The sequence below is a fragment of the Populus nigra genome, chromosome 6, assembly GCF_951802175.1.
Source record: "Populus nigra chromosome 6, ddPopNigr1.1, whole genome shotgun sequence".
Lineage (NCBI taxonomy): Eukaryota > Viridiplantae > Streptophyta > Magnoliopsida > Malpighiales > Salicaceae > Populus > Populus nigra.
In genome coordinates, this window is record NC_084857.1 from 7,258,628 (window position 1) to 7,282,415 (window position 23,788).

The window sequence follows — 23,788 nt, forward strand, 5'->3', positions numbered from 1 at the left end:
GGGGGGATATAAATAAAAAGAAAGAAAATAAAAGAAAATTCTCATAATAAATATTGGTATTATATGAAATAAAAGTTTTATTTTCTTACATGAATATACCTCCTTAAATTCCTTTAACTATTATATTTAATGTAAGATACCTTGAACAAAAAGCTTTCAAACAAAGAGTTTTTTGTAAAAAATATAGGGACTGATGCTAACTTTTTAAAATAATTTAAAGACCAAAATGTATATTAACAAAAAAAAATTATAAGATTAAAATAAGCGATAATAACAAAAACATAATATACAAAGATGATAGAAAAAATTAAACATAACAAAAAATAAAAGACCGTAAAAAAGCATTAACCTATTAAAATTATCCACGAACCCATCCTGAAGTGAGAGGAGAGCACGACCCTGATTACACTTGCCCGCCAATTCCTCCTCGATTTGATGCGAGAATCAGCTGATCATTTCTATTCACGGTGGATCCAACATCGGATGCCACTCGCGTTCGCATCTCCAACCTCCCTCCCCATGCGCCAAAACAATGAAGAAAATAATATTTCTATGACCTTTAAATACCGAGGATGATTTTTTTTTCCGGGTTAAAAATCAAAAGCATTTATCATCATTAATAAATGTATATAATATAATCTGTTGATGATCTGAGCTGGTATAACACAATTCTTCTACATAAATACGAGTCTATGCATTGTCTGAACCCCACAAGACAGCAATTTTAAATTGATCCTTCAAGAAATCATCTGGGTTTCAAGCTGAAGGCAACAAGCTGAAGGCAATCGCTTCACAAGTACTCCGATGAACATAGCAGGATAAAATTAAAAACAGCAGAAGAAACTAAGCCCTATGTGCTTGTTTTCAAGTTTATATTCATCTAATATCTTCAGCATTATAACCAAGTAGCTACGAACAGAAAATCCGAACGAAACTTGATTGACAACTCCTTTCCATCTCTCTCTCTTCGACTAGTGAAGAACGAAAAGATGAAAAAACATCTCATCATTTATAAGAAAAGAATGAAAGAACTGGAATTCTGAACAACAATCTCGAACAAGCTTGAAACACAGAAAAATAAATGTCTAATGCTGAACACACCATGGAAAAAAAGTAGTTTCTCACAAAATTACACAATTAAGGACAAAACGTAAGTAACATCATATCGTTAATGGTATGTAGTCACTGACATTAAAGTGAAACCACAATTCCAGTTTACTATCAAATGCCACCAACAGAGCTACTTTCGGTGAGCTTACTGACCATTCACATAAAAAACAGCCATAGGGCTAATACGTGATTGGCTAATTGGCCACCATCATGACAGACAACAGCACCGCCTAAGTTGGAGCTAAAAGACATTGAAGATCACTATGACACCACATTCAAAAGCTACGATCAAACTAAAACGCATCATTTAACTTTTTATTGCTTGTTATATAAATAAAGAACAATCCTGAACTCAAAAGGAATTTCCAAGCTAAATAAGCTGACTTTTAAAACCAGAACTGCATTGCCACTAAATAGGAAAACGCATTGACTACCAAATAGGGACAATCTACCAGCATCGGCTGATATCAATAGGGACTGATTTACGAGAATTATATCAAAAGTAAATTTAACACAACTCGTATAGCAGTGTAAAACTAATGATTTATCACCTAAACTTCAATAATAAACTTTGGAAATCCTAGGATTATACAACAAATAAGCAGTAAGAAAAAGAAATAAGATACAGAAACAAGAACACAATCATGGAATGATTATAATAATCCAAAGCTTTAAAAATCTTAAACAAACATCAGTTGCAATAATCCAAAATCGAAATTTCTAGTTTGACAGTACAGCCAACTAGCAGAAAACAAAATCCAAAATAAGTAACATTGAGACACTACACTATAATGGCAAAATAGTGCTCGTTTAGAAGGCAAGGATTCTACTCTTCCTCGGTAGCTGTCTCACCACACTTCTTGTTATGCTTCCTTGCGTACCTCTGGTTCCTCAAAAACTTGGGGTCCATCTACACACAAAAGACCCATTAACAAAACAGTACTACGGAGCAAAACACAAACGTAACAGATTCACAAGAAAGAAAGGAAAAGTACCCCTTTGGTGGAGGTGTGGCGATGCCTCTTGGGTTTCTTGATGCCATTTTTGTGAGCTTTGTGTGACTGGTTGTGTGCTGTGTGATTCTTTGACTTGGCCATCTCTGCAACTCGAAAAAGAAACAGTTGATAATCAGTCTCACAAAGACAACATGATCTGTTTATGTAAGAAAAAAAGGGGGTGTTGATGGTGAAATGGATGTGCAGACCTGAGACGAATAGCTGGTGCGGCTCTGGGGGGCAGAAAGAGAGGCGATTAGAACAAACCCTAATTCGCTGATGCCTTTATAGAAATTGGAGTGTCACGAAAAAATAAGTGTCCTGAGACGGCCTTGCTTGTACGCCTTTGTGGTTGAGAAACTTTTAAATACAGGGCTTCTTTGGTGGGCTTTGAACATTTGGCCCATGCAGCTTCTTTCTCTCTTCCATGTAAAATAGTTCATCAGCTCGCGCTAAAAAAATCCAAAACTTTTTTGAAATTTTTTTTTAAAAAAGAAATTATTTAACAAACAGTATTATTAAAAAAAATTATAATTATATTCTTTATTTAACTTGAATTTAAAATTAAACTATATGTAACCAAGTTGACTTGATAAAATAAAAAAAAATATCAATTTAAAAAAAAACAAGATAAAATCCATTGGTAACATCTAATTTGATGTTTGATGATGATATTCTTCCTTATTATTATCAAACTTTTACAAATTCATTAATTTATGTTGTTTGTTTTATTTATAATTATATTAAAAATACACTTAACATGAATTATAAAAGAAGTAACCCTTGACATCGAGTTATGATTTAAATTTATTTTTTATAAATAGAATAATTCATACATGAAAATATGATTGATAAAAAACGAGTTGAAATATATATCATAAAGAAAGAAGGTAAAACGAGTTATATTCTAAAATCCAGGAATTAAAAATTCTAATTGTCGACAAAGAAAATATTTTTATAGAAAATATTTTTGTATAAAAGTTCGTGCATGTAAAGTTTGTATGTGCGAATCCCATAAACTGAAAAAAAAATATAAAGTTGTGCCGAGAAAGATCAGACAAAACAAGGTGAGTTGGGATGAAGTTAGGCTTAAAATATCCATGATTTATCTCACCATTCTTTTTATATTTCTAAAAATATTATTACCAGAGCTATTTTTGTTCTTGTCTTGTCCTTTTCCCTCTCCTGCTTTGATAGCACAGGGACAAAATAATCAAACGAGTAATGGGATCTAGACTCTCAACCGTACCCTTGTTCGCACAGGAACAGGATTACTTAGGAAAATGAAAAAAGAAGAAGAAATGGAACAGTGAGATATTTTTTTCATTAACGATTATGATAAAGTTTTAGAGGGATGGTCCGTATTTTCCAACAAATGAATGCGAATAAATACTGACCGACACGGTCACAACTCATCATTTGTTGACCTCACCTAACCCCTGGTTTGAGCCAACCCAGTGGTAACCAGCCACGGTGAGTTGTAACACTGAGTGAGCAAGCTAATCGAGAACGCCAAAGAAAGAAAAAGAAATTGACAGCAATAAAATATAGAGGAGACAGGTTGTTGAATACATATTTAACTTTAGTTTTTTTTTTAAAAAAAAAAGTTAGCATGATAAATATAAAATCTTGACCAATAGCACTGTTTAAATTTTCTTTAGTAAAATAATTTATTTTTATATTTTTATACTTTTAAAGTAGGATATTTAAGTGAATCATGATAACTTAAAATGTTGTATTTTAACATCAAATAAAATTTAAATTAGATTGAAAAACATAAAATTATAATTAATTTTACAGTTCATGGCAGCTATATTTAAGCAAATATTATGATTCTAAAGCACAATATTATTAAAATATCACATTTATGAACTACAGTATCATTAAACTGTGTTATTTCATGAAAAAAAATCCTATGTTATTGCATTTTATTTTATTTTATTTTATTTTATTCAGTGCTAATCACACAAACTTTTCAGTGTCCTTGTCATTACTGCTCCGCCCAGTTATTAAGTTTTTTAACCCCCATTCTTTCTGGTCCCTAGCCATACATAGGCAGCCCCCTTTTTTTATTGCTAGTATTATTAGATTAGATCTCTCTCCCCATTACTTGATTTTATTATTTTCACAAACTAAAGAACCCATCAAGAATCAACAAACGAGAAAGAAACATGTTTCTTTTAGATTGGTTCTATGGGGTTCTTGCATCTCTTGGTTTATGGCAAAAAGAAGCCAAGATTCTTTTCTTGGGTCTTGATAATGCTGGCAAGACAACCCTTCTTCACATGTTGAAAGACGAGGTCTTGGTTTCTTTCTTTCCTCATTCCTGATATAAAGTTCGCGTCTTGATTAATTATTACATGTTTGTTTTGGTTTATTGAATCTGGGATCTGTTGTTCTGTAGAGATTAGTACAGCATCAGCCAACCCAGCATCCAACATCAGAGGAATTGAGCATTGGAAAAATCAAGTTCAAGGCTTTTGATTTGGGCGGCCACCAGATCGCTCGTCGTGTTTGGAAAGATTACTATGCTAAGGTTGCCTTTTGTTTCTCTTAATTCGATGCGATTGTATTTGTCTTGATTTCTTTGTGATTGTATGTTTTCTTCAACTCTCTTGTTGAATCGAATTTTTGGGCTTTGATTTTCGTAAGTTTTATTTCTAGTACGTAATAAGTTTTATGTTGGTCAAATAGATGGAAAAAAAAAAAATCTGTCCCTGTTGATTGGAGGGTACTTAGAATATGTTATCTTTGCAACTTATTTTGTCCTTTCCATGCTAATTGATGACTTGTAACCGTGGCATGATAAAACGACTTCGGTTTTAAAAAGGTGTGATTTGTGGTTCTTTGACTGTAATTTCTCGATTAGTCTTTGCCAGAATGGTGTGATTAGAGTTGCTTTGTTGCTGCTTCTAATTATGCCGTGTGTTGTTATGCTATTTGAATCTCGATTTGGAGCAAAGGCAATTGTATTATGTAGCTGCCTTCTTTTCCTTTCTTGCTCGTCACTGATGTATTATAGATCTGGTTATGGCTGAATCATTGGAAATGCTAAACTGTCTCTTCATTTTCTTGCTTGCTGAGATCACATGTGTGCGCTTTGCCTTGCAGAATTACAGATCAAAACCATCTTTCTATCATTGCGAACTGGTTTTTGCAGCTTTGTTTTCAGCTGGTTGACTTCTTTATGTGAAAAGATAACCTGATTTCCTTCTTCACTCATGTCGTCGTGCCTTCATAATCCCAGCTAAACTTTGCCTGTTTTTATCTGATTCATGGGAGGCCAACATCAATATTGGAAGTTTCGCTGATAGCACCTTTTTGTTTTTCAGCGGTGTTCCAATAGTAGTTTTCCAAATAACGCATCTTGGGTCTTTATGCAAGTGCTTTATGAAGTTGACCTAGGAGTCTTTCACTTAGAAGTTAAAACTGAATAATGAAAATGGTGCTGAGTTCATTGGTTGGAGGTAGTATGAATTAACTATGTCTTAATTGAATTCAAGTACCAAAATATTTGCTGCACCCAATGATTCTGTAGTTCTCATGTAAGGTGCCGGTTGGTACCGATCCAGCTGTTATGCGGTGTTCATTGTTCATCTGGTATGACTGGCTTGTTTTTTCCTGTGGCTAGATTTCTAATACAAGCAGATATTCTGTAAACTCCCTCAATTCTTGTGAAGAATCTGTTCTTTCACAGACTAATTTTGGAATTGCTAGGAGTATAAACCAAACAGTTTTTTTCTCAATGAACAGGTGGACGCCGTGGTTTACCTAGTGGATGCCTTTGACAAGGAGAGGTTTGCCGAGTCAAAGAAGGAACTGGATGCCCTCCTATCAGATGAATCCTTGGCTAATGTTCCCTTTCTGATTCTAGGCAACAAGATTGACATTCCCTATGCTGCTTCGGAAGATGAGCTCCGTTATAGTCTTGGGCTCAACAATTTCACTACTGGCAAGGGGAAGGTGAATCTGGTAGACTCCAATGTCCGTCCTCTTGAGGTTTTCATGTGTAGTATTGTCCGCAAGATGGGATACGGTGATGGCTTCAAGTGGATGTCTCAATATATCAAGTAGAATCTGGAGTAACACCTGGCCTTGTACTCTTTTGGAGTTTTTCCGTCATTTTTTGCGCTGTCTTACTACGGTTACGTTGAATATGGAATTTTTGTTTGTCTTTGATGATTTTATTTTCGAAGGATTAACAACTGTAGTAACATATGATTGATAACTCAGCCTTTGTGAAATTGGAGTTTATCGAACTACAGTCTGTGCAGTATCTTTGTGACAGATTATCATTTTTTGTGGATCAATAAGGTCCCTAGGATTAGAACAATAAAATTGTGGTTTCGTCCGTCTTTGGAGATAAAATTGGGGTTCATTTGTCATTTCATATTTATTAAGGGCGGCTCGGTTTTTTCTCCCTTTTTTTCCGCACTTCAATTACTCGAATACCTTTCCAAGCAAAAAAAAAAAAAACACTTCTCTATAGTCTAAGGGTATTTTTTTTGGCTTCTTACTTTTCTTAAGCATTGTGTAATGATCCACTTAGGCATGGTTTCAGGGGGGTTTTGTGTAATTTTCTAAATGATTTTTCTAATTTTATCTTTCTAACATTTAGTTATTTAAAAATTGAGCTTCGAAGTTTTTTAAATTTGATGATTTTGATCAAATGACTCAGATAACAAGTTTAATAAGTTAATAAAAGTTGACATTATTTTTTTAGCTTATTTTTTTTTATTAGAAATTGGGCTTTTTAATTGAAACTAAGTCAAAGATTTCACGGGTTATGACTTTGAAAAATTAACCTGGATTTAGAAGACTCGTCCGAATTTACTTGGTTTTTAATGTTATTAAAACTAGGGTTGCTTTTTTTTTTTGTTGTCAAATCAACCAAATTTATTCAACTTAATCGAATTAATGAATAGTCTCAATTTTTTTTTATTTCTTTAAAAATCCTAACATCATCTTAACTCTTTTCTTCTTGTGACTGAAAACATTTGGCGTGGCCTTCAGTGTTGTGCTGAACATCAATATATTTAAGTGATTTTTTTTATAAGTTTATTTTTTCTCGCTTCTACCTTTCAATATTTGATTCATCTTTTATTAGCCCTTTTTAACTTGTTTCTATGGGGATCCTATGATTTTATCACGATCTTACATTTTATATCGTAAGTTTCATTTATTAGTTATAATTAATCCGAATCAATTAAATGTGCTACCATCTCAAAAAATAATTAAAAAATAATTTTTCAATATATCATCATTTAAGTATTTTAAAATATCTAGGCTATTATGGATCGAATTTCTAACTCCCTAGCAACTAACATTTTGTTTTGGGATAAAAAAAACATTACCCACGACGTAATGCACGCTAAAAAAAACTAGTTTCTTACTATTGTCCGTCTCAGGATATGCTGTCTGGGCTATTTTTTTGTCCGTCTTGGAGTGTTTTTTCATGTTCCATCTAGGGCTTCATGCCCTCACATTCTCTCGTAAAAACATGGATTGCTTTGTGCAGAAACTTTGGTCCCCATTTCGACACATTGTACTTTCAATGTAGAGCTCTCCTAGCCGAGTTTCTTAGTGCTTCACTCAATGCATTTGGATCATTCGAGAGCTCAACTCACCAGGAGCATACAAACTCAAAAATGAGAGATCCCATATTTGGCACTTGTCATTATAATTTAAAAAATTACTGTAATATCAATTTATTAAAATGATATAAAAACATAAAAAAACATTAATTTAAAATATAAAAAATAAATTTTTTAATTTTTTTTAAAACACTTTTAAAATATAAAAATAATCCATTTATTTTTTTGTAGAAAAAAACTTATGACTGGGAGAGAATTCGCTATGTTTTTCTTCAAGTTACAACTCAGGCCACGAGGCCGCCCACCAAGTGCGATCTTGTAACTTGGTCAAGAAATACAAGTTCACAGTCTGTACACAATGGTGGAGTTATTACGGGCCATTCCACTGAACCAACTAATCAGCCATCTCCCCTGCTGGTCATATATTCATCACGTAGGTGGCCGCTTGGTTGATGCTTTCGACAGGGAAAGGTTTCACGGTACAAGGAGGTGGATGCTCTCCTCTCGGATGAGGAACTTGAAGACGTCCCATTTCTCATTCTAGGAATCAAGATTGACTTGGGTTTATGCTGCATCAGAAGAGGAATTGCATCACCACCTGGGCCTTACTAACTTCACTAATGGTAAGAGGAAAGTCGATCTGGATGCTGCAGAGATTCGCCCCATGCAAGTTTTCATATGGGCATTGCTCGAAAAATGGGATATGCTGATGGTTTTAAATGGCTCACTCAGTACATATAGTGTCGGGAGTGCATTGCCTGTAATGTCAATGAAGCAATATTGGCCTTCATTCTATGTAAAAAGTCAAAATTTATGGTATTTGGTTGCATCAATCTCGAAGTTATAGCATTTTCAAGCTGAGCGTAACATTGGAAATATAATCTTCTCATTGAACGTCTTCGCTACCCTAATATTTCCCCGTTCAGAACGCAGCCATCTAAACCACAACAAAAGATTCATCATGGTTTCTTTGGCTGCATTTTAAATTCAAAGAGAAAAATCATCGAAGTCCCTAGCTGTCAAACTATAGAGAAATTGATTAATACTAGCATCGGAATCATAACCCTCTCAAAAGCTTAAAAACAGCATGGAAGGGTAAGAAGAGCAGAACTAATTAATCTAGCAATTTACCAAGATGTACAGGCTACTAAAGCGCACAAACCTCCTTCTGGTACATTCACACGCAGGCACATACTAATTTACTAGCCAGAGTATCCATGCCTGTATCTTTAAGTCATTTTCATTTGTCCACATTCATATCCGGGTTAAGAAGCCCTTCATACTCCACCTGAAGAAGCACATGACTTTATTAATAATCTACAAGACAGAATTGTTAGACTAGCAACTTCCAGGTAAATCACCTACCTTTGCCTGGTTATGGGTTAATTTCATCCTCCAGTATTCCTCTTGTGCTTTCTTTGAACGGAACATAGCTTGAACCCGTATTACAGATCTCTCAACCCGCTCTTCTGCCTGTTTCTGGCTGATTTTGTAAAAGTCTTCCTCTGTATCACTGTCATGTCTCTGATCTACAACTGCTTCGACAGGTTCAACACGAAGTCCACGAAAGCCCCTTCTCTTTAAACGCCATCTCAAAATTGCTTTCTCAACCACTCCAACAGACCAGATGATCTTGCGATACTGCCTCCTCACCTGGAAGCCTCGGAAAACAGCCTGCATTATAGCAAAAGGAAAATCGCTTATTAATTTCCTGAATTTCCTATGCTAACAATAGTTTCTTAGGTATGCATCAATCATAACTCATAAGGATGGAGGAAAACAGTATTCTGTTTTAACGTTCATTGCATTTAATTCATTATTATTCTGCAGAGATGAAAAGGACAAACAAGTCAACTTTTTTGGATATTTGAAACCAAAAATGGTCCAGTCCAAACCATGTTACTCGGGCAGATTCAGAATGTCTTGGACTCCACATCAATTATAATAACTGCTTTTGACTCGGAAGAAAACAGAAAATAAAAATTAATGAACCATGCAACCTGGCCTCATATTATCCACCGCCATCATGAGATGCGATGAGGTAATCTAGGTTTCCCTCTCCCTCTCTCTCTCTTCCTTTGTGGCAGTTACACATAAAATAAACCAGCATGAAAGGGTAGCGAGCATTTACTTGAATTTTGATAGTCTTATGACGCATATTAAGAAAATCTCTCCGTATTTTCCAAGTACGGAACCTATGTTGAATGCGGGCAGCAGCTGCCATCTTTTTCTTACTGTCATAGTTGCGAAAGGCATGTTGGATCTTCATTGCTGCGATAATATTCCGAGCTTCATCCTCTGGACTGGATGACTGGACTGCTTTAGTGCGTACCATTAGCGAGTGTTCTCTGAAAGCAACCTGTATACGCGCTGCTGCATCAGCAGCTGTGCGGTAAGCTGCCAAGGTATCCTTTAGGTACAACTCCTCCTCGCTTAGGTTTTCAGAATTTACAGTGTTTGATGCAGTTGTTGGCAGTGAGCCAGTGACATTTCCAGCTATTATCATAGATTCAAATTGTGCCACTAAAGCCTTTTCAGACAGATAAGCAGCTAAACCATCATAACCCTTCGCAGATGCAAGATCAGCAGCAGTGCACCCACCAGGATTTTCTTTGGTGGGATCTGTAACCAAGTTTGGCTTTGCCCCTGCAGATAAGAGAGCTCCAACCATTTTCTCCCTGTACATGGAGATTATCAAAATTGGAGAAAAAATGACAAGTTACTTCTAGATTGAAATACATTGAGTTAGTAAAGAAGTCTAATATATGCTCCTAGTCCTTTTAGAATACACACATTAGAATTTCTTGACTTCTAATAATGCTAACTAACACACTTGTGTAGCTCAAGGTTTTTCTATTTCAGAGAGATGCACAAGATTTGCAGAGAAATAGAGTGAAGCTGTCAAAAGCAAGGGAAAATGGAAAAGGATCAAAAGGGTCCTAGTTCATTTTATTCAAAACTTGAAGAAATCGAAGCTGGCTACACAGAAGAACTGCAAATTAAAACAACAAAAGGCATGTCCATACCTTCCATAATATGCTGCCCAGTGAAGCGCTGTCCATCCATGTTTATCACGAAAATCCAATGATAATCCTGACCACGAAAATAAATAAACAGCCCAAGTATATCCAATAATAGCACACAAGTGGATTACTCCAAGGCCTTGAGCATCATATCCAGTGGTTTTACAGCCTTCAAGTACTCTTTCCAATAACCATTCCCTTATTGTGTTCTTTAAAGAAAGTTCAAAAAAACCATCTTTTGCTTGTGCAACTGAAATCCCGCCATCCTCAATTGCCTTAATTAAGTATGCCCAACTATTAGAAATATTAGAAGTTTTGAGTGCGAACTTCTTAGCCTCCTTCAGGTTAGTCAGTGACAGTTTATTAGATAGAACATCAAGGGTCTTCGACGTAGAAAACAGTAAATAAGCAAGTCTCATCTGAAGATGGAATTCTTCCCACTTGGATTTGTCTTCTGATGAAACAACAGGATCATGTACTGAAGGAGCACGGTACTCAAAATTCAAAATTTGGCTGGTGGGTTCAAGGCCATCCAAGCTCAAACATAGATTTACTAGTCCAGGGGAATGTGGCGGCAACATACAGCTATAGACCCCAACCTGGACAATTTCTGCACGAGCAAATGCATCTCCACAGATACAAAACAGATTGGACTTTGCCAGATGCTGATACTGCTCGTGGAAATATCCAGTGACAAGAATCTGTAACCAAGATTAGATAGAGGTTAAAAATAGAAAGAAAGAAAAAAGGTTCATGTTCCTTTTTTATTAACAAGATGTTTTGAGTTATTCAAACAAATTTCTAATGGCTGATTCTATTTTCAGATTGATCATGCCAAGAAAAGTCCAACCCATTTCCATAAAGTTCAGCTTGCCAAGAATTTTCAGAACTTATACCCATGTAACAATTTTTTTTTCTCCACGTAACAAGTAAAAGCCAACAAATCAGCTCCTTTACATCCAAACCCATCAACAAACAATTAAAGCCATAATAGACACCACAAGAATAGCAACGGAGGATTGTATGAAAAGGAAATAAACCTTGGTTGTTTCATTGGAAAAAGCCCAGGCAGGTGAGAAATCAGTTATGATAAATGTTTGCTCTTGAACAGAAGATTGATGTTGATCGATTCCTGGAGAAGCAAACGAATCATGCCCAGATGAAATTGAAGATTCAAGCACAGCATCATCTACTGAACAGGGAGAGTGGTCTATGATGGAGCTCATCCACCTTCCAAAACTATCCTGACTTTGCAAACCATCATTAAACAAATTGTTCAATGAATCACTAGTTCCTGGAGCAATAGAACCCTTTCTCTGAGCATCTGAATTTACTTGAGCACTTGTTAACTGGCTGTAAACACTGTCTGGACTATTGAACTGAGTATTACCGCTCCTAACAATAGACTTGGTTAAATTTCCCAATGTAGACATTTCTGCTGATAAATGGTAACTTGAAAGAATGCCCCCCTGCAAAGAACATTAATCAGTTAATTGACACCAACATTTAACCACTAATTATATGCAAGCAAGCAAAATAAAGTAATTTGAGAAATCTCTGAAACATCAATGGATGCAACATTACAGAAGATGTCAGTTGGTCTAAAAATATTAAATTCAGAAGATAATCATAATCACAACAGATGCATGGAAATTAATTGATAAACTTCTTCATCCTAACTAATAGTAACAGAGAAACATTGTAAATGAACATAAATTGTATTTTTATAAACATTGTAACTGGTAAACTGCAAGAACCAACAAGCAATATCAAATTAATAAAAGTGAATTTGAATGACTAGGAACTATAAAAATATAAGAATTGAATGCTAACATGCAAGGCAAAAGGATATAGGAATATAATTTAGAACCATAAATTATTCTGCTTACATCATTTATAGACCCATTAACTGCAATTTGATTCTGTCGGTCAAAGCATGGAATTTTATCTGTCAACATGCAAAACAAAGCAAAAGGAAAGAAAAGAAAAAAATGGGATAAAGATAAGGACGCTATAATGGATTTCCAAGCTATTGAAACTGCAGGATTGCCACATAAAGCCTCTAGTCTGTTACCTCCTCCAGGTGGGATTAAATTGCCAGGATCATTTGTCACCAGCTCATCCCATTCAAGTGTATTAAGCTCATGAAGCTTCATTGCATGACTTCTGACAGTTAAGCTGTCGCTGGACCCTGTTAACTCTCCACAAAGAAAATGGTAAAGATTGAATTACATGCAATTTTGTAGAAACAGTAAAGATTATTGACTGCCAAATAAAAAATTGAGGATTAGATGTTTAAAACCATCAGAAATAAAGATCAATAACAGTTCCATCTAAACCTTGCCAAACCGAAACCCCTTGCTATAACATGTGTAGAATGTGCAAGTTCTGTAACGTTACCTAGATCTTTCTCACTTGAATCATATGCACGAGCAGCTCCAGAATCAAATTCTTCTGATAAAAGCCGAGGTGCAGACTGGTCAGACACTGAACTAGAATGTGAATTCACAGGTGTGGCTGGAGAACCCTGTAATTGTATCATATGTCAACTACAACCAAAAATAAGGTTTAAACAACCATCTGTTTACTGGAATCAACAGCAACAGAAACTTGAACACAAATACACACACTGAGACAGAGACACCTAATTTAAAAATGAAAGTATGGCCAGGTTCCCTCTGTCATGGGATAAAAAAATACAAGAAGAAGAGGCTCTATGATATGCTTAGAGCCCTTGACAGTTGCTAGCTTTTCCATCAAAATATTTCCAGACAAAATCAGGACCTTATTGGAATGATTATCACAGGATGATTGAATTCCCTAGTAATAATATATTTCTGCAGACGACTGAACAAATAAAGAAAGGAGGAAAGCACTATGTCCAAATATTCATTATGTAGAAATGCAGTTTAAATATGGCACTACACTCAAACCTCACCAAGGGAAAATCCATATGCAACATGCAACCATCATCTGCATGCTATGATTCATTGGTGAAAATACCAAACCAAAAATAACATATTTCTGCAGACAAGAACAAATTTCAGAAACAAAGCACTGTAGTAATAGCTAATAAGTAATGATAAACCAACCTCCTGAGTCTCTCGATAGTGAACAAGAACTATGTGTTCCAAACTCCTGAAACAAGCACAAAAATAAAAACAGAATGCTCAATCAAACCCTAGCCAACATGATGAGAGAGAGAGAGAGAGATTATCTTCCTAGATCTATCATAACATGAACTTTCTTTCTTTCTTTTTTTTTTCTTTTTCTTTTTCTTTTTTTGATGCCATGGATACACGTGAGCTTTTAATTGTTACATACTTATCTAGCAGCCAATAACACCTGCGAACAAAGGTCTGGTTATCTTGGCCATGTGCGTAGTATACATGAATCCTCTCTTCATTACCAACCTGCACCAGGAAACAAAATGACAAATTCATCCAATCAGAGACTTTTCATCAGCACAGATAATGCTGAACCAATTAACTAAATCCTAGATCATCTTAAAGAATAATATGACAATCTGAGTTTCAACGATAAACTCAAGTACATATTGGAGGAACAATGTCAGTCAACTAAGCTGCACACATTTAGTTTGAAGCCATATCTAACATCTTAGAAATGAAGAATCTTACTTATCATTAATGACAATACTCAACATTAAACTCATGTACACTTGAAGAAAAATGACAGTTAACTAAACTGCCTCTAGTTGGTTCACGTATAACACCTTAGAAAATGAGAAAACTTACTTTTAAGTGTTCGTGAGCTTCTTTAACAGTCTTCCCATCTTTTTTCTTCTTCCAGTTATGACCATCTTTTCGGAAGTTCCTAAGCATCTTACGATCAAACAATACAATTGTGCCGCCTGTTACATTACAGAAAATCAGAACCGGAGAAAAACCAGTAAATGAAGAGTTTTTTGACCTTCTATGTTACTTCATGAAAGGAGAACTTTTCTTGACTGTCAAAATGCTATAAAAACCAACAAGAAATGTGTCCATTTGGTATTTACTAACTGCATATGAGTTACAAGCATGTGTGGGCATGTGGCATGATGACCATTGACCCAGTTCTGATCATTTGCACATAAATGGTAGAAAGGCTTGCCAGCATCCAGCAAGCAAGCATTCAGATTATCAGTCGCACTTGCATGAAAATAAACTCTACTAAGGGAAGGACAAAATTTAACCAGGTTAAAGTAAAATTACAAACAAATAAAACCAGAAAAAGAACAGTGAGATTAGACATGCATGAATGAACATGTTAATTAGCATTTGCAAGAACATGGTAGCAAAAAATGAAAAAAATTACTGAAATATCATATGCCATAACTCTCATGTCCAGCAGGGAACCTCAAAGTGTGTGAGCATGCTAGAATATTGCTTGTATCATAACAAAAGTTATTTATATTAAAATTTTCGTTTGGGAGTGTAAAACATTCAACTATGTCCATGCAAGAACTAAAAATAACAGAAACTTACTCTTGGGAAAGTTTACCGGCTTGACATTAATGGTGAATAACTTGTAATTACAGAGCATTGCATGAATTTCATTTGGACGGAGCCATCTTGTTCGGGATTCCTCCATTATGTTCGGAACATCCAAATCTATCATATAACAAGGTAATAATTACTACAATAAGCATAAATATTCATATAAAAAAAACATTAGATGAGCAGCACCAGATGAATATTTATGAAAGACTATCAAGAAATTATAGTCCATCTTAATTTTTCTCAGAAGCAATAAAATCATAACATAAACAAACAACACCACTTCCTGAGTGAATCCTAATATATGCTATTCCAACCTCTATGATCAAGGTTTTTCTCTCGTATGTTTACTCATTCACCTTTTCAGCCATTGAAATTTCATAGCAAATCACCATCTTTCCATACAATCTACATGTCTGAGAAATGCATCCATTACAAAATCCGCCCTTTTTTTCCACTCCCATATTTTCTCCCAATCCTTCAAGGTTCCCATCAACCCCAAAACAAGTAGCTAACTCCAGCTAGCTAAAGAGCAGAAACCAAACCAAACCAAACAAGAAACGCAAAACTACATAACTAATTACAAACAAATAATCAATTCACATTGTTCTACCAGCCATAGCACTCCCAGACAATAAAATCACAAAATGTCTTTGCTCCTCCGAGACAAAAAAAAAAAAGGAAAAAAGAAAAGCCTTTCTTCAATGTCTACTATGCCATGCCTAAACTGCTAATACCTAATTTTGATAAAAATAAAACAGAGAAACACATACAAAAAAAAGAAGCAAAATTAAATCAAAATTAAATAAAAATTTGGTACCTCGAAGAGAATGAAATCCATGAATCTCAGACCCTATAAGTCGATCAGGAAATCCACTTTCCATTTCAGAAAACGCATAAAATTAACCTGATAAAAAAAAAAAAACATCAACTGAATTAACAATCAAACGATGATCAACACAAAAATATCATAATTTAAAAAATAGATGCACATAATTAACTGATTAGACGCCCGCAAGGAGAGGAATGAAGAGCAGAAGAAAAGCTTCTTGCGGATTTTCAAGCCAACCAGTCAATTTAACCTGACAGAGGAGCTGAGGCTGAGCTGGTTAATAAAGCTAGTAAATAGATATATATATTTACATGGTATAAAAAAAATGGAAAGACTTTTTTAGTAGTTTTTTTTTAAAATCTTTTTCTTTTTATAATGATAATGATTGGTTTTGTCAGTTTTTATTTTATTATTATGAGCTGTAAAGTAAGACAAAAATGGGGGTGTTTTTTTTAGAAGAGATTAATTATAGTGTTCAGTGTAGGAAATGTGTGTTTGGTAATACAAGTTTTTCAAAATTATTTTTAATTGAAAATATATTATAATGTTTTAAATTTTTTATATTAGTATATTAAAATTATAAAAAAAACATTTAAAGATATTAATTTAATAATTTTTTATAAAAAAAGTTAAAAAATAATATTTTTGAAAACAGAAGCTACACATTATTGGAGAAAACAGTAGAGGTCCACCATTTGGGTAAAGTTATTTTACTGTTTGTCTATTATTGTATTATTTTCAGGAATGGTCTCTTAACTGTACATTTGATTGATTTTGATCCTGTACTTTACAGTGGATGGGGTAAATTCTTTTACTTTCAATTGGAGTCAAAGTTGATATTTTCTATTCAATTAGATTATAATAAATGGTATTTATCTAGCTAGCTCTATAAAGTGTAAGTGTTAGCTAACGAGATAAAAACTATGTTTTTTTTTAATTTTTAAAAATAATTATTTTAAAAAAAAATTAATATTTTTTTAATATTTTCAAATCATAATTAAAAATTATTTTTAAAAAATAAAAAATATATTTTTTTAATATATTTTTAAATAAAAATTATTTTAAAAAGCAACCTAATCACGCTCCTAAACATCCTATGTAATTAAAAATGGGATGAAGAGGCTGAAATCATCTTTAATTAAAAATAAAAGAATTGATTTATTCAATTTAAAATAAAGTACCTGTAAGAAGTAGAGGGATCTCCTGTTGTTTTTCTGCCACGTAAAAAACATGTACGAGAATACAGTGACTTGTTTTTTAATAATAAAACGTTGATGGATCGGATTGACCTGTATTTTGCTATTTAAGGTATCAATTTCACGAACAAGATAATAAACTCTTCTAAATTTAAAAACTTTGGTTTTTTAATCTATTTTTTTATTTAATTGTATAACAGTAAAAATATATACATGTAAATTCAAATATAATTATATTTGTTTAAAATATGATAAATTTATATATAAAAAAAACTAAAATAAAGAGCAGTTATTTCTTAAAAAATAACGTTGTCCAAGACAACGTGAGTTCCTATAACCCAGTGTAAAAAAACTGTTAAGAAATATTAATTCTTAATCAAATAATTAAAGGTATTGAACATCATGTCTGTTTCTTTCTTTGGTTTTTTTTTTATTCTTCATTTGGGAATTTAATATTTTTTAATCACAGTAACCGTTTTTGCTAGCTAAATAATTAATTATATGTATATATGATAATATAACCCGCAATCATACGGTGGGTTGGAGGTACTCCTCTTAACCCAGGCAGCAGGAATTCTGAAAAAAATTTATCAAGCAGTTTCTATATATGTGTATAGGGTCTCAAACATTTTTCAATTGTTTCCCCATCTTTCCATGTTTACTTGTATTTTTCTTTCGTGTACATATTTTATACAACAAAATGATAAGGTTTTGACAGAATATATAAACAAATTAAAATGTACAAAAGCAACCGATTTATAAATGCTTAAGACATATTGCTCGTCAGTTAATTTGAGGTTTCCTTTTCTAAAACATGCCAACAGAGTCGTTACTGTTTTTCTAACTTCGTGCTAATTGTTTTTATTATTATTATTATTAACATATATATTCAAGTTAAATTATATATATTTTGATTAATTTTACGAGTTTTAAAATTAATTATTTATTTTTATGCTGTAACGGTTGCTATTGTTTTTTTAATGACCCAGTTCTTCGTCCATTATTATTTATTTTCTATATTGTAAAAGTTGTTTTCGAAATTTAAAAACTAAAACAACAACCATCCTAATCATACAACTCTTACAATATATCTATCCTCGACCTTATTTAACGTTGTCGTTGCTATACTTTACGGCCCATAATATTTTTATTTTTGGATGTCATGTCAAGTTAACCAGGGATGGAGATAGATACCAAGACAGCCTGTGTTGCTATTAATTGATATGCGACAGCGTAATTTCAGGTGAAAAGAGTGAGGATTTTGCTATACTGACCATCTGTTTGTTTTTATCTTTTAAAAATATTTAAAAAAATTAATACTTTTTATATATATTTTTTAAAATTAATATTTTTTTATATTTTTATGTCATTTTAATATGATATAAAAACATAAAAAATATTAATTTAAGATAATAAAATAAAAAATAATAATTTTTTTTAGAAAAACTTTTGAAATATAAAATCAATCCTAAATTTGCAATTTGAATTGGAAGTATGGAAATTTTAGATGTCCAAACTTACGTCAGCCGTAAAAAGATAATAGACCTGAGGAAAAGCTAACGATCCTGTATTCCTGTTAATCAACGTGTGGGGCGTGGGCCCCCGACTCGCTCAAGTCAACAAAGGGCGAAGATGGTCTGTTGACCAACCGGTGATCGTTGACAGAAACTTTTACACTTGACACTCACTAGTTTATTGATTTAAAAAATTCAAGTGCAGGAGCACAATACATGTCGGCCCTCGGTTTTGACCATGGTTTTCACGTATCACGGCTGCAGTAACCATTCCTGTGGTATGAGCATACAAAACCAGTTAGAAACGTATTGCAACTCGTATTTTTTAAAAATTTATTATATTTTATGTTTTAAATTATTTTAATATATTGATATTAAAAATAATTTTTAAAAAATAAAAAAATTATTGACATGCATTTCAACACGAAAAGTTATTTGAAAAGTAATCACAACCACACTACCAAACATACTTTTCATACAATATAATTAGTAAAATATTGAAATAATATTTTGTGTTTTTTAACCCTTTTTTTAAATTTGACCTTTTAACAACTTAATTTTTTTATTTTATTTATTTAGTTTTTTTATTTTATTATTCAGTAATAATTTATAAAAATTATACTTCATTATTTTTTTCAGTTAGGTTATATGATAGTTGCATGAAATTAGTTTTTTTTAGATGTTGACTTTCAATATTAAATCTATTAGTCTGGTTTGATTGGAGTTGGCATTTGTTTTTTTTTTGTTGATGTTAATATTGTGTTTGTTTGTGATTTATTTATAATAAGTAATATATAAAAATTTGACGAGAGGTCGTTTTAGAAATAAATTCGTGACATATCAACACCAAATTAACAGAAAACTAACAAAGGGACCAAGTTATTTATCGAGGTATAAAAATACAAGGACTAATTGGTAATTTTTAAAACTAAAGTACTAAATGTGTTTGTTAAAAAACAAGGATACAATTTAGTCGTGACATGGATCCATGCCTCCCCGAGCATTTAATTAAAAAAAAAAAACTTAAAACCCATGAAGAATTCACTATCCCTAGATACAAATTAATATTCACTGCAACAATGTAATTAATATCTTTCCCGTTTAAATAAAAATCAATTGTCTCTGTGTTAGGGGTAGAGTCATCTTTTTCAAATGGTGGGTGTGGTTTTCTTGCCTTCTATATACACAATATAAAAATTATATTATTCTAAAATGAAAAATATTATAAAAGGTTACGCAGAAATAATTTGATTTTTTTTATTTTTTAAAGCCAAAGGCTACATTACACTTACATGCAAAAAATATTGAACTTACATAAATAGAATTTTCACATTTTTTTTCATGTAATAACGGAGTTGACAGAAAAAATATTTGGTATTTTACATAATATAAATATTATTTAAAAAGATTAATATCCTCTTTACATTGACACCACGTGTGCGCATGGTGACATAATAATTGGTCTTTAATAGATTTTTTTCTTTTCCTTGTCGAGATAAAAAAAATATCATTTAATTTATTTTTGTTTTCAATTTGGTTCTTATTTTTTTTATTGTTATATGTTTTTTTATTTGTTATTGATTTTTTCTTCAATTCATCCGTTGTTATTTAGTTTTATTTATTTATATATCAAAATTGATCATCGTTTTTTTTATTGTTTTTTATTTATTTTTAATCCCTTTCCCAGTTGATTTTTATTTTCAGTCTCTTTTCAAATTATTTTTATGTCAAATTCAATCTCTTTAATTATTGTTTCCTTTTCTTTTAGATTGTTTTTTATCGCATTGGTATATTGATGATTTGAAATATTGCTTCATTATTTTTTAGGGTTTACTTTTCATTGGGTTAGTTATGGGGTCACAGATTTTAAAGGTTAACACATGTTGATTTTGGTTTTTTAAAAAAAAATATATATTTCAACATTAGATTTATTAAAAATTAATCTCCGTAACTTTTGTTTTTCAATCTTCTCTTTATAGAATTATCACAGTCTTATATTCATGATCATTGGGTTAATAGTTTAACCTGATTGACTCTGATTCTTTTGTTTTCATCATTTTGTTTTAATTTCGCTATTCTACACTGAATTATTTTATAATTGAGTTTTATAATTTTATTTACGACGTGATTACTCCGGTATCATAATTAAATAATAAATTTATCATGCTAACTTAGATGGACTAGATTCAAGTTTTTTTTTACTTCTTTTATATTGTTATTTTTTTTAATTTATTTATTATTTATTTCTTATTATTTGAATTGTGCAAGCATGCTGAACATGATTGAGTTGATGACCATTTTTTCTATGAATGCTTGCACCGTCTTTGATTTTTCTTGCTAGAAAAAATTTGAGTGGGCCCACGGCATAGAATTATTGCCCCTATCTCTAGATACCTGCTAAATTTCGTGAACAATCGTAACCCTTCTTCTCTTTGCTAACAGGTGAAACGGTCAATTTATACGCATGCATGTATTTATTTGTCTACTGTATTTTATTACAAAATATAGCAAATTTTCAAAAGACTTACTTCGATCAAATATAAGATGTGGTAGCCTTAAATCGCAAACCATACATAACGGAACTATAAGAATATTTAGAGTCGATTATTTTTGGTTTGGTTTGATTTTTATAAAAAAAATTAATTAAACTAACCTTTTTTAAAAAAAACTGAAACCGGTTTAAACCGACTGATTTTGGTTTGGTTTTTAGATAAAAACCGGTTCAAACCGATTTGGTTTGGTTTTTTGGTTTTGTTCCGTTTTTTCTAATTTGACTAAGTTTTTTTCAGGTTTTTTCTGGTTTGGGTTCAGTTAGATTATTTTTTGTTATTTTTTTCCGGTTTAATCAATTTTTCAAGTTTTTTTCTCATCCTTAAGAATATTATTGATCTAATATGGTTTAACATGATTAAATTCATGTTCACCGATTTAGTTTGATTTCACTCCATGGATACATTCATTAATTTTGGATTTATAATTAATTATTTTTTCAATTATCAATGTGTAGAATTCATTTCATTATTTTTTAAATCATGTTTTATCCTTTTTTTTTTCTTTTTTTCTTTTATATAATCCCTCATTATTGTCTTTAGTCCTTTGTTTGTCTCTCTTCTTATTTCACTCCATCAACTCTTTTTTTCTTTCCCTTCTCATTTTTTTTTTCAATTATGCTTGATCCTATTTATTTTCCCTTTCAACTCCTGCACAATCCCATGCTATTGTCTTCAGTCTCTAATCACCTTAGTCCCCTCTTTATCTCTCTTCTTATTTCACTCCATGAATTCTTTTTTTCTTTCCTTTTTTTTTATTATCATTATAATGAAATTTAAATAAGATGTCAAAAAAATAGATTGGACTAAAAATATAATTTTGGAGAATAAATAGCAAAATTAGAGGTAAAGGATTGATCATGACACCAACAACCACTGTCATAATTTCAGGGTTTGTTTGTTTAATGGAAAGCGGTTTTCGTGAAACCATTTTCCAAACTTTTTATATTTGCTTATTATTAGAAAAATATTATCAAGGGAAAAAACTTTCCCGTTAAAAAAATTGACTTGGTTTTTAGAAAAAAATATTTCTCTTTTATTTTAGACGAAATACACTTTTCAGAAGTTGTAAAATAATAAAAAAATATCATATTATTTATTGATTATATCAAATTTGATCTTTATTATTTTGATTGCTATGTATTTTTTTTTATTTTATCATGTAGAATTTGATTTATTTTGATTTTTATATTAATTTTGGTCATTGTTATCTTGAATGTTATTTATTTTTCTATTATCATTTTCTTAATTATTTTTTATTATCTATCATATTTGATTCCATTTCTTTTGATTGTTGTTTATTTTACTTGAAACAATTTACAAAAGTATATTTTTTAATTTTACCCTCCTCGGCTTTTTCATTTTTCATATATAGTTCGTATTCTTTTAATAAATTTTAATAAATTTATTTATAAGTTATTTTTCAATTTATTTTTTATAGCACAGCTATATACTATTTTTAATTTTTTTTTAATAACACAATCAATTATTAAAAAATAATTCACTTTGTAATTTCTATAAAATTTATTTTCACAAGCATCATTTTCAAAAGTAAACTACCTAATAGCAAATAAAAGGGTCCTTCAACTAATGATTATAGTGTGTTTGGTATTGCGGTAGCTGTTGTGGTTGTGGTTTGAAAAAAGTTGTTTTATAAAAAGTACTTTTAATTGAGGTTGGTTTGAAAAAATAGATGTTTGGTTAAACTGTGGTTGAAATTGAGGTTGAACAAAAAGTAATTTAATGTGTTTGACTAAGAATGCTTTTGAAATTGAGGTTATAAAATAATTTTTAAAAATATATATTAATATTGATAATTTTTAATTTAAATATTGTGAATTTAACTATTGCTATTACATCGTGAAATAAATCATATTTAATATAAAATATTTTTTATTATTTCATAAAACCATCTACAATTCAATTACGTACAAAATACACCCGACAAGAACTACAGTTTCCATAATTGTTTAAGCGTTTAATAAAATTAGATAAAATATTATCAGGTATAAAATTCACTCTAAACTAATTTAAAAAAATATTAAAAAACTTACAAAAAAAAAACCCGCAGTGCACGTGAACAATGTACTAATGCACACTGTCCATGTTAATTGCACTGTTTATTGAACAATGCAATTACATGAACAATATGCTTCTTTTAATCCCGCGTTTCAAACATAAAAATTGATGGGGCCATGAACAATAATTAGTGATTTTTTCTTTACCAAACACTTAGCTCCTGCGTTTTACTTTAAATGCAACTTTTAACACGTAAACAAACAGTATATCCAAGACCAATCAAATGACACGGTGGCCATGAATTATCGTACATATATAGCTCCAAGGGTGGTTGGCACCTTGTCGTGGTCAGGTTTTCTAGATTGGGTGTCGTGGTCGGCCTATTTAATTTTGTATTTTTTAAAAAATTAATTTTTAATTTATTTTAAATTAATATTTTTTATATTTTTAAATATTT

The 23,788-nt window shown here is 31.8% G+C and overlaps 3 protein-coding genes and 1 non-coding gene across 4 annotated transcripts; 2 read left to right on the forward strand and 2 right to left on the reverse strand.

The window, feature by feature from the left end:
• Positions 1-1,733: 1,733 nt before the first annotated feature.
• On the reverse strand, positions 1,734-2,460 carry LOC133696482 (large ribosomal subunit protein eL29z). The gene is made up of 3 exons (XM_062118671.1): positions 2,315-2,460; positions 2,106-2,209; positions 1,734-2,020 (listed from the first exon to the last, which is right to left on the reverse strand). The coding sequence occupies exons 2-3, from the start codon at positions 2,205-2,207 to the stop codon at positions 1,937-1,939; spliced, it is 186 nt and encodes a 61-aa protein (XP_061974655.1). The 5' UTR covers positions 2,208-2,209; positions 2,315-2,460; the 3' UTR covers positions 1,734-1,936.
• A 1,663-nt stretch (positions 2,461-4,123) lies between these two features.
• LOC133697822 (GTP-binding protein SAR1A) lies at positions 4,124-6,364 on the forward strand. Its single transcript, XM_062120621.1, has 3 exons — positions 4,124-4,405; positions 4,510-4,641; positions 5,859-6,364. The coding sequence occupies exons 1-3, from the start codon at positions 4,277-4,279 to the stop codon at positions 6,177-6,179; spliced, it is 582 nt and encodes a 193-aa protein (XP_061976605.1). The 5' UTR covers positions 4,124-4,276; the 3' UTR covers positions 6,180-6,364.
• Positions 5,346-5,468, forward strand: LOC133698081 (small nucleolar RNA snoR83). Its single transcript, XR_009843005.1, has one exon. It is a non-coding gene; the product is annotated as a small nucleolar RNA snoR83 (small nucleolar RNA).
• Positions 6,365-8,563: 2,199 nt separating the features above from the next.
• On the reverse strand, positions 8,564-16,372 carry LOC133697101 (calmodulin-binding transcription activator 5-like). Its single transcript, XM_062119454.1, has 14 exons — positions 16,223-16,372; positions 16,042-16,128; positions 15,210-15,335; positions 14,478-14,593; positions 14,047-14,135; positions 13,815-13,860; positions 13,123-13,249; positions 12,797-12,913; positions 12,612-12,670; positions 11,763-12,191; positions 10,726-11,423; positions 9,831-10,377; positions 9,065-9,373; positions 8,564-8,987 (listed from the first exon to the last, which is right to left on the reverse strand). Exons 2-14 carry the CDS (start codon positions 16,103-16,105, stop codon positions 8,940-8,942), a joined length of 2,775 nt encoding a protein of 924 aa, XP_061975438.1. The 5' UTR covers positions 16,106-16,128; positions 16,223-16,372; the 3' UTR covers positions 8,564-8,939.
• Between the last annotated feature and the right edge of the window lie 7,416 nt (positions 16,373-23,788).

What these genes read in the sequence shown, in the direction of transcription:
- LOC133697822 (XM_062120621.1), top strand. Translation starts at nt 4,277, where the DNA reads ATGTTTCTTTTAGATTGGTTCTATGGGGTTCTTGCATCTCTTGGTTTA. An exon ending in TTCACATGTTGAAAGACGAG is followed by an intron (nt 4,406 to 4,509) that starts GTCTTGGTTTCT and finishes GTTGTTCTGTAG; the next exon opens with AGATTAGTACAGCATCAGCC. An exon ending in GGAAAGATTACTATGCTAAG is followed by an intron (nt 4,642 to 5,858) that starts GTTGCCTTTTGT and finishes CTCAATGAACAG; the next exon opens with GTGGACGCCGTGGTTTACCT.
- LOC133697101 (XM_062119454.1), bottom strand. Translation starts at nt 16,105, where the DNA reads ATGGAAAGTGGATTTCCTGATCGACTTATAGGGTCTGAGATTCATGGA. An exon ending in TGGATTTCATTCTCTTCGAG is followed by an intron (nt 15,336 to 16,041) that starts GTACCAAATTTT and finishes GTTATATGATAG; the next exon opens with ATTTGGATGTTCCGAACATA. An exon ending in TTTCCAATGAAACAACCAAG is followed by an intron (nt 11,424 to 11,762) that starts GTTTATTTCCTT and finishes TCTTGGTTACAG; the next exon opens with ATTCTTGTCACTGGATATTT.
- LOC133696482 (XM_062118671.1), bottom strand. Translation starts at nt 2,207, where the DNA reads ATGGCCAAGTCAAAGAATCACACAGCACACAACCAGTCACACAAAGCT. An exon ending in GCCACACCTCCACCAAAGGG is followed by an intron (nt 2,021 to 2,105) that starts GTACTTTTCCTT and finishes TTTTGTGTGTAG; the next exon opens with ATGGACCCCAAGTTTTTGAG.